The following is a 15,470-nucleotide window of genomic DNA, read 5'->3' as shown; positions in this document are numbered from 1 at the left end:
CCAGGTAAACGAAAAGGAACGGCAGGTCACGCAGCACGCCGTCCATCAAGCGCTGGAACGCCTGAGCCGCGTTCTTGAGACCAAACGGCATCCGCAAGAATTCGAATAAGCCGAACGGCGTGATGACTGCCGTTTTAGGGACGTCGGCCGCCCTGACAGGTACCTGGTGATATCCCCGTATGAGATCAATTTTCGAAAAAATGACCCGTCCCGCCAGACGGGCGGAGAAGTCTTGGATATGCGGGATCGGGTACCTGTCGGGGGTGGTAGCGTCATTGAGACGGCGGTAGTCGCCACACGGGCGCCATCCACCCCCCCGGCTTTGGCACGATGTGCAGTGGCGAGGCCCACGCGCTATCGGAGCGCCGCACGATGCCGAGGTGCTCCAACGCGTCGAATTCGGCCTTCGCCACGGCGAGCTTGGCTGGGTCGAGGCGGCGGGCCCTGGCGTAGACCGGCGGGCCCGTGGTTGGTATGTGGTGCTCGATCCCATGCCGTACTGCGACGGCCGAAAACGTCGGCCGCGTGAGGGCCGGGAACTCCGTGAGCAGGCGAGCAAACTCGTTCGCCGCCGGGACGGCGCATGCCAGCTCGGTCGGCGCGGAGCTGCTCAATGTGCATACCAGGGAGCTGAAGGTTTCGGCGTTGATTAAACGACGCCGTTGGACGTCCACCAGCAGTCCGTGTGCGCAGAGGAAATCGGCGCCTAGCAGAGCCATGGGCACGTTTGCGGTTACAAACGTCCAAGCAAAGCGTTGGCCGCCGAAGCAGAGGGTGACGTTGCGCGGGCCGAAGGTGCGGATGGTCGATCCGTTGGCCGCAACCAAGGAGGGGCCGCAAACCGCGGATTGCCTGTCCTGGTCAGAGGCGGGTATGACGCTCAGTTGGGTGCCGGTGTCGCACAGGAAGCGCCGTCCGGACGCTTTATCCGTGATGAACAGTAAGTTGCCCGTGTGGCCGGCGCTCATGGCTGGTAATGAACGCCGGCCCGGCCGTTTCCCGGCCTGCCGAAGGTGCACTGGGGTCGGCATGTCCGGGCCTTCTGTCCGAACCTGGCATGATAGTAACACCACGCTTGGTCAGGTGGAGGCCCCGGTCGTCGTGCTGGAGGTGGTCGGCTCGGTGTAGCGGCCGCCAATTGCGTCGGCAGTTCGGTCGTCGACCGTGCCGGGTGCTCGGGCGCCATGGGTGTTGCGTCGGACGGCGGTGGGTCCCATGTCGCCACTGCGATGCGCTGTCCTGCGGCGGAGATCTTGTCGGCTTCTCTGGCAAGGGCCCGGGGATCTGTGATCGTCGTGCTTGCCAGGGCGAGGCATACCGGGTTAGGCAGCTGACGGAGGAACAGCTCCCGGAACAGGAATGCCGGAGAGTGCTCGCCGAGCAGTGAAAGCATGTAGTCCATTCGCTCGGAAGGGCGCGTGTCGCCGAGCTCGGGCAGGTCGAGCAGGCGCCGTGCACGTTCCGTCGATGGGAGGGCGAAAACGTCGAGGAGAAGCTTCTTAATCGCGCCGTATTTGTCAGTGGCTGGCGGGCTCTCGAGGAGGCTCAGGGCGCGGGCCGCGGTGGCCGAACCGAGCGCTGCTACCACATGGTGGAAGCGGGTGTCGTCGGCCGTGATGCCTCGCAGGGCGAACAGGGAATCCGCCTGTGCGAACCAAACCGCCGCGTGAGCCTCCCAGAAGGTAGGCAGTTTAAGGGCGACTGCCGTGTCCATGTCGGTAGGTCAACAATGAAGGAGCTGGGGCTCCCACGTCGATCGGAATAATGGACGCGACAAAAACCTGGAATTCATCCGAGTTGCTTTAATCAAACCAAACACTCAGGCACTCTGAAAAGCCCGTTTATCGGGCAGCAATATATATACATATTGTTGCGAATATGGAATTTGGCCTCCATATCCGCTTGTAAATATTCCCCTATTTTCTCCAATACTCCCCAACTTTCCCCAATCCCCCATTCCCTAGTCCCATTGCATGTAAATAACAATCAGTAGAGCCGACCTTCCCCTTATTCCCCCATTAAATGTCGTGCCCAGGTCCACCGCACCACACGTAGACAACTTTCGGACATCTTCCTAGTTATTCTTATTCTATGTCAGTTAAGGCCTCGTTTCCATTAATTATGACTCTTCGTTGCACCAGAATGTGATTATATGGCATCAGTAGTGAGTTTAGGACCTTTCCCATACCTCCTTCCATCTTCTTCCCCAACAATTACAACAACAACAGAGGAGATGGCGGCGGAGCGGGGGAGGATGCGTCCTCACACCGGCTCGATTAGCGCCATTGACCACGCGCTCCACGGGGTTACCACGAAGGGGCTCCTTGTCAGCTCCTCGTCAAGGGCGGAGCCTGGTAAACCCCCCCGCACGCACCCAATGAGAAGCAACGTGCCGATTCCACGAGGCGGAGCTAACGAGCCGAGGGCGTGTCACTCCCCGCCGGATATACGCGGCCACGCGCCGGATGTGACGACAGATGCGCCCCGAGCTGGAAAAAGAAGGACCTGCGAGCGCTGAGAGAGAAAGGCCCGCCTGTGAAAGAACGTCCCCTCCGAGCGCTGTGAAACCTCCCGCATCTCTGGACCGGACCGGGTCGATTCTAACCTTTGAGCACAGGTGCACCTGGAGCCATCGCTACCCGCCTGTCCTTTCCATCAACCCCCGTGTGAGTCAGCCATTGTCCCGTTTGCCTGTCGTCTGTTGGGGAATAATATAAGATTGTGTCTAAGTGCTTGTCTTTCTATGTTGTACCTCTAGCCCCTGTAATCTAACCTTTTCCGTAACGAATATAATCTCCTCCGGAGGTCTTGAGAACCGTATCCCTGGTGTCGTCATTTTATAACCCAGCCGGGTGTCTTCTTTTTCTTATTGAGCCAGCGTGGCGCGGCTTCGTCAACGTCGAGTATAATCGGTAACTTGTGCAGACGTGGTCATACCAAAACCGCTCGGTAAACTAACATCTAAGCCACGTCGGTAACAATTGGTTGTCAGGAGTTGGATTCGAACCTGGGACTAAATTTATTTAGCCCAAATTTTGGACACCAATTGTGTTAGTACGGTAACAATTGGTGTCGAGGAGTGAGATTCGGACCCGGGACTAAATTAGTTAGGCCCAAATTTTGGGAGGGAAAATCGAGCCGGAGCGCGTACGGCGCTCGACCAAATCGATCCGGAGCGCGGTCCCGCGGTTACTGCGCTCGACGAAATTATAACGGCGAAATTTCGAATTTGTGTTACGAAACTCGAATTTTGAAAGTCGCGCCATGGCGGATCAAGACGGCTGGGGTCCGGTAGGGGAGAGTGAAGCAGGGTCGGTCCAGGACCAAATTGAGGGACATGAGGGACATGAGGAGAGCGAAACAGCGGGGGTAGCAGACGCGCGAAATGGCGCCTCGCACATAGCTACGGCGGCCGCACCCGCTGCACAAGTGGGAGGGATGGCCCAGATGCAGGTCCTCATGGAGCAATTTATGGCGCAAATGCAGGCGTCCCTCAAACTGCAGAGTAACCAATTGGGGGTAATGGGGAACCGGATGGATGCTCAGGGTGAGCGATTGGAGGACCAAATGGGGGTAATGGGGAACCGGATGGATGCTCAGAGTGAGCAAATGAGGGTTGATAGTGGGCGATTAGAGGGCCAAATGGGGGTAATGAGGGACGAAGCGAGGGGTACCAGTGAGGGGTTAGACAATAATTTTGAGGAGTTAGACAAGAAATTTGGGAAGTTAGACAATAATTTTGAGGGGTTAGACAACGGGATAAAAGAAGTGAAAAATGGGTTAATGGGGGTAGAAAATAGAATGGCTGCCCAGGAGAATCAGATAGAGGGAGTGAAAAATGGGTTAGAGGGGTTAGAAAACAGTATGGAAGGCAAATTGAGGGACATGAGGGACCAAGCGGAAAGGGAAGTTAAACAAATGGAGCAGCAGATAGAGGGGGTCAGAATGGGGGTAGAAACCAAACTGGATGCTCACAGGGAGGAAATGGAGCAGATGAGGGTGGCATCTGGGCAGGAGATGCAAGTGATGGGAGAGGAGATCAGAAGAGGAGTGAGTGAGGAGGTCGGAGGAGTGCGCGAGGAGGTGAGGCACTGTAAGGAGCACATGGAGAAGGAGGTGAGAAAGGGGACTGTAAAGTTACAAGGGGGCATAGAGGACCTGACGCAGGAGGTGGAGCAGCTGACGGTGGGACAAACGGAGTTAGTGGAGCAGGTTCAAAGGAACACTGCGGTATTAGGAGGTTTAAAAGCGACACAAAACGACATAAAAAACGACTTGATAGCGACAAAGAGGGAATGTCAGATGGTACGTGAGGGACTGACAACGAGGTTGGACGAGGTGATAGAGGTAATGGAGACGAAGGACCGGCAGGTGAGGACGCACCTGGAAACGGTCAAGGTAGCCTTGGAGGATGAGCTTGAGGAGACGTACCGGGGAATAAAAGAGGTGAAGCACAAATTAGAAGAAGTGGAAGAAGGGATGAGCGAAATTAAGAAGCGACGGCGAGGGGATAAGAAAGAGATAAAAGAGGAGATAAAAGAATTGGTCCAAAGTCTGTGTTTGGATCGTGATGATGTGCTCATTAACCGGATGAGGGATTCGCAGGTGATGGAGGAGAAGCGAAGAGGAAGAGGACCCGGTGTAAGTGGTGACCAATATGGTCGTGCGTATGATGCGCCAGGGGATTTAAAAAGCTTGGGGATTGGTTTGGATCCGGGTGTTCGTGAGAGGCCGTTGGTGAAGTGTGCGACAGGTCTGGTGTGCGAAAATGGAGGTGTGCAAGAAAGTCCGACTCTGGGGTGTGTGAGGAAAAAGTGCGTGCCAAGGAGTGAGTGTGCTGGCGAGAGTGAGTCGGTCGTAGCGTGTGTGCGAGGGAGCACGTGGAAGCGCGGTGTGGTGAGTGTTGCAGAGGGTGTGACGGGAGAGTGTGCGCAGGAGTGTGCGCGAGAAAGGTGTGTGACGGACAGGTGCATGAGGAAAGAGTGCGCTGTCAGAAGTAAGGAAGAGTGTCCACCTGTGGTGAGTGTTACAGAGGGTGTAACGGGAGAGTGTGCGCGAGAAAGGTGTGTGACGGACAGGTGCATGGGGAAAGAGTGTGCTGTCAAGAGTAAGGGTGAGTGCGTTGTCACGAGTGGAGGTGAAAGTAGTGAGAGTGACATGGAGCGTGAGTTAGTTGTGACAGGTGAGCGAGGATGTACACCTGGGATGGAAGGATGCACACCTGGAATGGTAGAGCGTGAGTGGGAATGCACGCTGGAGTTGGTGGTGAGGCACGTGGTTGGGTGTGCGAATGAGGGCACACCTGTGATTGTCACAGAGGAGGTGACAGAGGGGGGGGCGCGAAGCGGTGTATTGGTGAGGTGTGCGACCAACGAATGTGTGCCAAAGTGTTCGGTGGTCAGGTGTGTGACCAAGGCTGTGAGTGGAATGGGTGTACCGAGGTGTGTAAGGAAAGGTACGAGGGGCATGGAAACGGCTGGATGTGTGAGCAAGGAACGGGCTGCGGGGTGTAAGCGTCCAGGTGAAGCATCGACGTTAGATGGGGTAGAGTTGAGAACGACTTATAGCCGAATCGGGCCCTCGGTGCGTGCTGGGCCTCGCTTTGAACGGCCGCGTCCGTGCTCCACTAGGGGGAGCGGGCAGCCCGATAGGAAGGGTCGTTATGGCGACCACGTTTTGTTGAGACGTGCCGGCAGGTCGAGATCGGGACATTGGATGGCTCCGCGCCGAGGTGGTGCGTGGGATCTCGGCCCGGGTAAGCCCCCGTCCCTGCACCGAGTGCCGGACGCATCCAGCCGCTGGCACAAAACAACCAGCATCCATGGCTTGGCTTTACGAAGCCGGGCTTTGGACAGGAATTGGCGCACCGAGAGGTATTAGTGAGTCGACTGGGTGATGAGGTTAGTGTTTTGGACCCAAAATTAGAGAAAAGCAAAATTTGATGATTGGCAAAGGATTGGCAGAGTGATGATTGGTAATGGTACAGTGATTGGCAGATGATTGGCAAATTTTTGATTTGTTGAAATTTGATGTGCAAAATTGGTAGTGAGAGACCCCCGATGTGGTGGGATGGCAAAACCACCATCCTTCCCATATGGGGGGCAAATGCGCACTAGATTATGGGGTGTATGGCAGTGAAAACTAGCCCGGGTGGGTTAGGTTATTAGTAGGGATCTAGAAGAGATTGACATTAGGTAACGTTAAGTTTAGTTAGTGACTGATACCTGTAGTGGGGACGCAGGTAGATTAGTATGGATGATAATGACGTGGGAGCGCAATAGTTTAAAGGGACGACTGGGAAGCGCAAGTTTCAGAAGGGAGTAGTTAGCTGAGATGATGCCGTGTGTGTGAGAATTGAACAGGTGTGATTGCACAGGTGTGCAACTGGACAGGTGTGTGGAGCAGTGTATGAGTAGTGAGTGTGTGGATCAGCGCGATTGCGCTTGGGGAGAGAAGGGTGCAGGTGGCACCAGGTGTGAGAGCACAGGTGTGCAAGTACAGGTGTGTGGAGAGAGTTGGAGTAAGTGGTACGGAGTGGTGTGCATGGTGCGAAGGTGTGGATGGGGGAAGAGTGGACCCCTTTCACGAATACCCCGGGCGGGTAGTGTAAGTGTTAGGTAGAGGGTGCAGGTAAATTGTGGTTGGATATTGGCATTTGTGGTGCGGTTGCAGAATGGTATTGTGGATGGGTGCATTAGTGTTGTGGAAATGGCTGGGCGTGTAGCCTGTTAGTGTGTGTAGTTGGTTGGGCACTCCACCACTGTGAGGATGTCGGCCAGGTGAGGCCGCAGGTGGGCTCTGGGAGCCGGTAGTTGTGAGTGGGTGCCTGAGGATCCCGGGTGTGGATCGGGTAGCCCAGTGCCAGAGAGGGCACCGAGTGGGGAGAGCGCCAGAGGGCCTTCCCCAGGTGGTTAGGTTAGGGCAAGGAGCAGGTAAGCTCGGAGGCAACTGCAGTGGTGGAGGTGTGCAGGTGGGTAGACCCACTGGGAGAGGTACACGCCGCAGCCCAGAAATTGTACGAGGGCACCGGGAGATGAATCGGGGGAGTGAGACCCCAAATTGAAGCGCACCACAGTTTGGCCAATGGGAATTGGTTTTTAGAACCCATAGTGTAAGAGGGCCAATGGTTTGGCCGGAGAAAGACCCCGGGTAGTGTAAAGTTGTTAAAGTCATTTAGGAAATAGTTAGGATTGATGAACCTGTCGCACCATACGCAGCCACTTGCCTGTGGTGATGATGATGACTCCACACCTGTGTTTTCTTTGTTTTGTTGCAGGAGATGAATCGCTGTGTGGATTTGTGAGACGCATCACGACGTGGATGAGACATTGGGGTGATTCCATCTCTCCCTCCCTAGGAGGGACTGATGATGAATTGGTAATGGCAAATTATGATGTTGAGTTGGAGATGGCAAATTTTGATGAGAGTTGAAAATGGCAAATTTGATTGGTTAGGAGGGAGAGAAGACGAATTTGGTTTATGGGAGGAACGGGGAAGACAGTAGGGATGTTTGTTGATTTGTAAAGTAGATGTTTATGGGTAGTGTTGTGTTTTGTGGATACAGTAAGGGGTAAGGGAGGGGCCATGTAGGTTACCTGGTGGGGGGGGGGGGCGTACGATAGGAACGTACCTGTCTCACCTGGTTCCCATGTGCCCCCAGTGTGCATCACCTTACATTGCGTGCACTTTTGCGCCCTTACCACCTTACTCACTTGTCTGCTTCTTTTGTCTCCCACCTCCGAGGATCTGGCTTTGGGGTAGAGAGAGAGGAGAGAGAGGTGCTGGCTGCGCAGTTGTGGGCCTGCACTTTCGCTGTTTGCTGCCGGGATCGATACACCATATGGACCGCAATGTTTGTGGCCACCCACAATGGACCGCAGTTCGTTTGCGGCCAAGCAACACCCGGGGATGGACCTATGGGTCAACGTGGCACCTATGCCATAAAGGTGAACCACTGTTAATTGACACCACTGAAGGCCACACGAAGAGCAAGAGACACCTGCAGGGTTAGGGGTTGTCGCATTTATTTTTAATCATTGAACAATGGTGACTGCACCGATTGGTGGTGGGGTGGTGCTTTTGATGCTGGGATGGGGTGCTCTGCACGTTATTAAAGGCCGTCGGCCACAGAGCACTCGTGGGTTGGTGTATCGATGCTGGCAAGCGCGCTCTCTCTATGCATAACATCTGCATGTGTTCCTCCAAAGACAGGTCCTGGATCGTAGTGTAGATATCAGCGTAATCTTGTAAATAATGCTCCCTACCGGCTGTATGTGTAGTTTGCGAATTCTTTCCGGATTCGGTTATCCTGTGGGTGTGTTTCTGTGAGGAGAAGGGTGCAACGTCGCAGGGGGACATATTTACTCATTTGTGAATATCTGTAAAACTGTCGCACTCAGGGTAGAGTTAATAGTAGAGGGAACTACATTGCGTGCCACACTAAAGTAGGTAAAAATTTATCGGGTCGGGACGCCCCGAGGGTAGAGAAGGGTGCAATGTTGCGAATATGGAATTTGGCCTCCATATCCGCTTGTAAATATTCCCCTATTTTCTCCAATACTCCCCAACTTTCCCCAATCCCCCATTCCCTAGTCCCATTGCATGTAAATAACAATCAGTAGAGCCGACCTTCCCCTTATTCCCCCATTAAATGTCGTGCCCAGGTCCACCGCACCACACGTAGACAACTTTCGGACATCTTCCTAGTTATTCTTATTCTATGTCAGTTAAGGCCTCGTTTCCATTAATTATGACTCTTCGTTGCACCAGAATGTGATTATATGGCATCAGTAGTGAGTTTAGGACCTTTCCCATACCTCCTTCCATCTTCTTCCCCAACAATTACAACAACAACAGAGGAGATGGCGGCGGAGCGGGGGAGGATGCGTCCTCACACCGGCTCGATTAGCGCCATTGACCACGCGCTCCACGGGGTTACCACGAAGGGGCTCCTTGTCAGCTCCTCGTCAAGGGCGGAGCCTGGTAAACCCCCCCGCACGCACCCAATGAGAAGCAACATGCCGATTCCACGAGGCGGAGCTAACGAGCCGAGGGCGTGTCACTCCCCGCCGGATATACGCGGCCACGCGCCGGATGTGACGACAGATGCGCCCCGAGCTGGAAAAAGAAGGACCTGCGAGCGCTGAGAGAGAAAGGCCCGCCTGTGAAAGAACGTCCCCTCCGAGCGCTGTGAAACCTCCCGCATCTCTGGACCGGACCGGGTCGATTCTAACCTTTGAGCACAGGTGCACCTGGAGCCATCGCTACCCGCCTGTCCTTTCCATCAACCCCCGTGTGAGTCAGCCGTTGTCCCGTTTGCCTGTCGTCTGTTGGGGAATAATATAAGATTGTGTCTAAGTGCTTGTCTTTCTATGTTGTACCTCTAGCCCCTGTAATCTAACCTTTTCCGTAACGAATATAATCTCCTCCGGAGGTCTTGAGAACCGTATCCCTGGTGTCGTCATTTTATAACCCAGCCGGGTGTCTTCTTTTTCTTATTGAGCCAGCGTGGCGCGGCTTCGTCAACGTCGAGTATGATCGGTAACTTGTGCAGACGTGGTCATACCAAAACCGCTCGGTAAACTAACATCTAAGCCACGTCGGTAACAATATTATCCCGGAGCGTTTGCCCAGGAAAGGCGAGAGGGGGCGTGGCCCAGCGTCCTGGCTGCGGCCTGGCAAGTTGAGGGCGAGCCTGCCCGGGCATGCCCGGGCATGCCCGGGCATCCCGACCGAGGCCTGGCAAGTTGAGCGCGGGCCTGCCCGGGCGTCCTGGACGAGCCCGGCATGGTGATCGCTCCGCGTCCTTGATAGGTGCAAGGCGATTGTGAAAACCCAGCGGTAGCCGCTACAATATCACCTTTATCTATCAATATTGTTGAAATGAAGATCAAATAGCTGTATTTTGAAATATGTTGAAAAAGTCAAAACTTTACATGGGGTGTACTTACTTTTTGAAGTGACTGTATATATATATCCTCTTAATTAGGGTCTGGCAGGATATCCTAGAGACATGCGCACTCATCTCTGAGGTGTCTAGCCGGGGTCCGAATCTCAGCTCAGATACACTGTCACACTGGTGTTTTGCATGCTGGATGATGCATTAACGTGTGTGCAGTCTATCAGAAGGACAGTAAGCTGATGGACCCGTCTGTCAACACTGGATGTTGGTGCATGTTAAAGATCCCACAGTGCCTTTTGAAAAGGTTCGTCGAGATATTGCCAGCACCCCGAGGAGATTCCTGCCACATTCAGTCGAATGCCAGACTTGGTCAGCCGTAGTTCCTGAAAGACTTGGGACACAAATGTTCTCCGACTGACTACACAAGAATGTGGGAATAACTACGACCGTTAAAAAAGTTGTTTTAAATACATCCTCTGACGAAGCTAACAAAGTTACCCAGAACCTACATGCAGATTGTGGTGAAAGTATTGTGTACTTGTTTACTATCTATTTTACACTGTGTCATTTCTTTCCATGACCAGAATTGCAATGCAATGCAACTTCTTGTAAGGAAAGCACATCCTGTTTAGTCGAAGTTTTTTAAAACTGTCTATCTACCATTAAAAAAAAATCCAACATGTCTGGTCAACTTCATTTACTTGTTTGTTCCTGTTTTCTACCATTTTCAGTCTTCCTTTCACATTTAGGATTCTGGAGTTGTAATCTGCCTGACCCAATGTACAGGAGAAAGCTAAACAGCATAAGCAGTCATACTGAGGGGCGGGGATGAATGGGGGAGAGGGTGGTTGTTTGAAAAGAAAATGAAAGTTAAGAAGTTTTCGCAGAGATATAGAAAAAAAGGGAATATGGTTGGGGGTTTGAGGGTTTTAAGACGGTTATAATTTGTATTATCAACACACAAAATATGTATACAGCCCACATTTGTAGTGGTAACATTTGTCCGAACTTGATGTTTCATCAATAGCAACTTCATACCCAGGATTCCATTAGTGATGTGATTTTCATCATTAATTGAATCGTTGTCGCCTCACATACCCGTCCACGCTGCACCACCTTGGCCTTGTGTGAGATTTTCCCAACGGCCAGTCTTGGTGGAGGGCCGTGACCTGCAATGTCCATCTCTGGATAAACATTTTGGAGGTACCAGGCAAAGGTCTTGCAACCAAGACGATGTCGAAGGGCCGTGCGTTCAGACACATTGCCAAAGTCAGCGTTACGAAGTTCAGGGCGTAGTAAGAAGAAATTCTCCTGGAGGAGGACATGCACATAAGGTGGTTATTGATTTTTTAATATACTGTATGTCCATCCATCATTTAAAATTCCATCATGTAAAAGGTCAGGCAATGTTAGTGTCGTTTTCATTGGGGTTTCCCTTCACTCTTCCTCCTTTTCCTCTCCTTCTGGACCGAAACCTTTACCTACACACCATGAACATACTCCATCTTTTTTGCTATTTCCTTTTCTTTCCCTTTATCGTCCTCTCCATCTAAAGTCCAACACCCTTCAACCTACAAATCATGCAATACCTCGCTTCGCACTCAGGATGCGTGTTTGGAAAAGAACGATAATCGAAAATGTGCTAAAAGGGGTCATTACTCCATTGTGTATATGGAGGTGCATTCCTGACAACGTTATTACCTCCGCCACCAAAGGTGGATGGAGGTTATGTTTTCACCCCTGTCTGTTTGTCTGTTTGTTTGTTTGTGAACAAAATATCTCAAAAGGTTGTGGAAGGATTCGGACGAAATTTGGCAGAGATGTAGCGTATGTGACAAGGTCGAAATGATTAGATTTTGGTGAAGAATCGGATTCGGATCCGGCTAGTAGAATTTTTAAAGTGATTCTTCACCATTGGGCGATATGGCCAAAAACGATACATAGAAGGATATCTCAAAAAGTTGTGGACGGATTTGGACGAAACTTGGTGGACGGGTTGGGTGTCTGACAAGGACAAATATATTAGATTTTGGTGAAGATCTAAATATGGATTCGGATATGAGAATTATTTAATTTTTTAAGTGATTCTTCACCATTGAGTGATATGGCCAAACAGGTGGAGGTATGCTCTCTACTGAGTGCCGTTCTAGTTTCTTATGCATGAGTGGTATATGAGGGCTTCATTGGGGTATCGGTAGTAGCACTAATAATACAGATGGTAAACATTACAACAGTTCAGGGAATTTAAGGCCTGCCTGGTCGTCAGCGCTCGCAGTGTCGCCACTGAAGCAGATGCTGCGCAAGTTACTGCGGTGCTTAAAACTGTTGAACCAAGCTTAACCGGCCCTGCATCTTCTCCAACAAACTGCTCCTTGAACGAGTCAACTTTGTTTTAATAAACGAAGTGATTGACAGGGGCAGAATCTTTGATCATTTCTGCATTGTTGAGAATTGTTCTGATGGTTGATGTAGCCAAGTCTAATGCACGACCAACTTCCACCTGATTGGCTTAAAGCGTGTGCACACGAACGATGCCAGCAGGTGTGTTTAATCGGCGAGTGCTGTGTGATGTGTGAGTGTTTGTTATGGATTTTCTTTTTTTTTGTGTTTTTAGTGTATAAAAAATCTCCAGCACAAAGACCTCGTTATTGGGGTAGCGCTATGCTAGGTATTACTACATCTGAATATTGCCCCTAATACTACGTTTTAACATGCATGTCATGCATGTTTGTACTACTCCCCCATGCATTCCCATCAAAACACAGGGCTCATACTACTGGGATCCACAGTTCAAATCCCATATAGTATGTTGATTTGTCTATTTTCTACTAATGTCCATAAAATTTATGTAAAAGTACACATTTGTATGCCAATATCTTTGTTCTGCATATCATTTATGTAGAATTCCACGGACTTCTGGTTTCAGGTCTGAACGGGTTGGACGTTGGCTCGGGCAGTGGCCTCATTCCAGGAGAAATAACGGATGTGATACATGGCCAAATTCTTCAACATCGTGAATGTCTTTGCACCACAAACCGACTAAGTATGATTGCTTTGAATCTGTTTCTTTCCGAGATACCATTCGCTTCAAAGCAGCACTGCATACATTCAACATATGTGTCCCAATCACCTCCATGGCCTTTGAATTCATTGATGCGGCCATACAACGTCACCGTGGATTCCATCGTGAAATAACAGGCAAACATCAGAGAATTCCACAAACTTGGTGAGTGCCACGTGCAATTAAAGTTTTCTCTGAAAGTTTATCCTCATCGCCATGTTTTGGTTCTATAAAAGAAAACTTATTTAAGTCGATTTAAAAGGCTTTTGTTCAACAACATGAAAGCTCGATGTCCACCGAGTCGGCCTCAACCTGAAAGTGATGTGTGCACCACATATTTCCAGTTGCTATAATGTCCCGACTGTGAGTCTCGATGTTGCATACATCACAGTGCCCATCACATCATTTTTGCATTTGGGACAGCATCATTACATCTTCAGGTGATGCAATGGTGAAAGGACTCTTTGTAATGCAGAGAGTGGAATGTCAAATCCCACATGTCTACACTTTAACACATTTGAATGGATGGACCTTTTCTGTGAGCCTCTGACTATTCTGCAAATGAGTGGAGGAAATAAAATTAGCCCTTTGAATTTGGAGCAAAATGCTCCACACACTCACTTACATACACTCACTGAATTACCTTGTACTTGTCCAACCAGACGTGGGCGAGGCGTAATGAGTTCCGTGCTGTTGTGTCGTGCCCACCCGGAGAGCCATAAGGTCTGCGTCGACGAAACACGTGCCCCACGCGTGAACAAGGAATGATCTCGAGTAATCCACCACACATCCAGATCTGAGTAATGGAAGCGAGAGTTAATGTACATATAAAATATTGGCAAATATGGAGGAAGTGAACTAACCTAAAGTCATTGAAACTTTAGCTTCTATCCTCAAAGACTCAAATGGTCTTTTTCGGTGTACAACTTTCTTTGCGCAATTGCCTCATCTGATCATGTGCTTGACAGTAAGGGAGGCATTAAAAGAGAGGCTGAGTAGGGTCGAGGATGATGTGGTTGAGCTTGAAAGTGGTTGGATGTCAATGAAAGCTAGTCTGTTGGGAGCCGTTGGTGAGGTATGTGGATGGACAAAAGGACCACCGAGGCACTCGGAAACATGGTGGTGGGATGATGAAGTTGGAAAGAGGATTGACGAGAAGAGGAAGAAGTTCAAGGAGTGGCAGAAGGCGAAGGGTATGGGAGCAGAAACAGCAGAGCATGAAAGTTATAAGGCAGCCAGGAAGGCTGCAAAGAAAGAGGTAGCAAAGGCGCAGGAGGCATGTAGGAAAATGTTCGGAGAATGCTTGGATTCGGAAGAGGGTCAGAAAGCAGTATTCAGGATTGCAAAGCAGATAGCGAAAGAGAGGTGTGATGTGATGGGGGTGAGTTGCTTGAAGGATGAAGTGGGACAAATCGTTGTCGACCCAGATGGAATTAAAGGAAGATGGAAAAGATATATGGAAATGCTGTTGAATACAGAGAATGAATGGGATGGCAACATAGAGAGTAACCCAGTTTTAGGACCGGCAGAGAAGATAACTGAGAAGGAAGTTGAGGAAGCGATAAAAGCAATGAAGGGTAGAAAAGCGGGAGGGCCGACGGGAGTTGTGGGAGATATGTTGAAGGCAGCAGGAAGTTGGGGTGTGAAGAGAATGACAGAGATCTGTAATCTGGTGGTGAAAGAAGGCTGCATTCCAGTGGATTGGGAACTGAGTACCCTCGTCCCTCTATACAAGGGGAAAGGTGACCCTCTGGAGTGTGGCTCGTACCGAGCGATAAAGTTATTGGAGCATGGAATGAAGGTATTGGAAAGGGTGTTGGAGAGGAGGATAAGGAAGAAAGTGAAGATCGACGAAATGCAGTTTGGATTCATGCCAGGAAGAGGAACGACAGACGCGCTTTTCATTGTGAGGCAGTTGCAGGAGAAGTACATGGAGAAGAGGAAGAAGTTGTTTCTTGGGTTTGTTGATCTGGAGAAATAAAAGCATTCGATCGGGTTCCACGCAAAGTATTGACATGGGCATTGAGGAAGTTAGGAGTGGAGGAATGGTTGATCAGAGTAGTGATGGCAATGTACAAAAGAGCACGCACAGCTGTAAGGACGAAGGACGGGAACAGTGGTGAGTTTGAGGTGAAGGTGGGAGTGCATCAGGGGTCGGTACTAAGTCCACTACTATTTGTAGCTGTGATGGAGGTGCTGGCTCAGAACGTAAAGGAGGGTTTACCGTGGGAGTTGTTGTATGCAGATGATCTGGTGTTGATTGCGGAAAGTAAGGATGGACTGAAGCAAAAGATGAACACGTGGAAGGAATGTATGGAGACAAAAGGTCTGAAAGTGAATATCGGAAAGACGAAGGTGATGGCAAGTGGTAAAGCATGTGGTGAGGTAGAAAGAACTGGGAAGTGGCCCTGTGCTGTGTGTAGGAAGGGTGTCGGAGTGAACTCCATTCAGTGTACAATGTGCGCTGAGTGGGTTCATCAAAAATGTAGTGGTCTGAGAGGGTCATTA

At 50.7% G+C, this 15,470-nt stretch overlaps 1 protein-coding gene across 4 annotated transcripts in view; it reads right to left on the bottom strand.

Annotated features, from left to right (window-relative positions):
- GALNT11 (polypeptide N-acetylgalactosaminyltransferase 11) overlaps nt 1-15,470 on the bottom strand; it is a 99,456-nt gene that overhangs the window by 27,857 nt on the left and 56,129 nt on the right. For all 4 annotated transcript variants that reach the window (XM_078785984.1, XM_078785985.1, XM_078785987.1 and 1 more), the window contains exons 8-9: nt 13,606-13,758; nt 11,000-11,212 (exon numbers count right to left, since the gene is read on the bottom strand). In XM_078785984.1, coding sequence (XP_078642110.1) covers nt 11,000-11,212; nt 13,606-13,758 — 366 coding nt within the window. The remainder of the gene's footprint in view (nt 1-10,999; nt 11,213-13,605; nt 13,759-15,470) is intronic.

The sequence above is a fragment of the Myxine glutinosa genome, chromosome 10, assembly GCF_964187855.1.
Source record: "Myxine glutinosa chromosome 10, kmMyxGlut1.1, whole genome shotgun sequence".
Classification (NCBI taxonomy): Eukaryota; Metazoa; Chordata; class Myxini; order Myxiniformes; family Myxinidae; genus Myxine; species Myxine glutinosa.
This window is presented reverse-complemented; position numbering and strand designations above follow the sequence as displayed.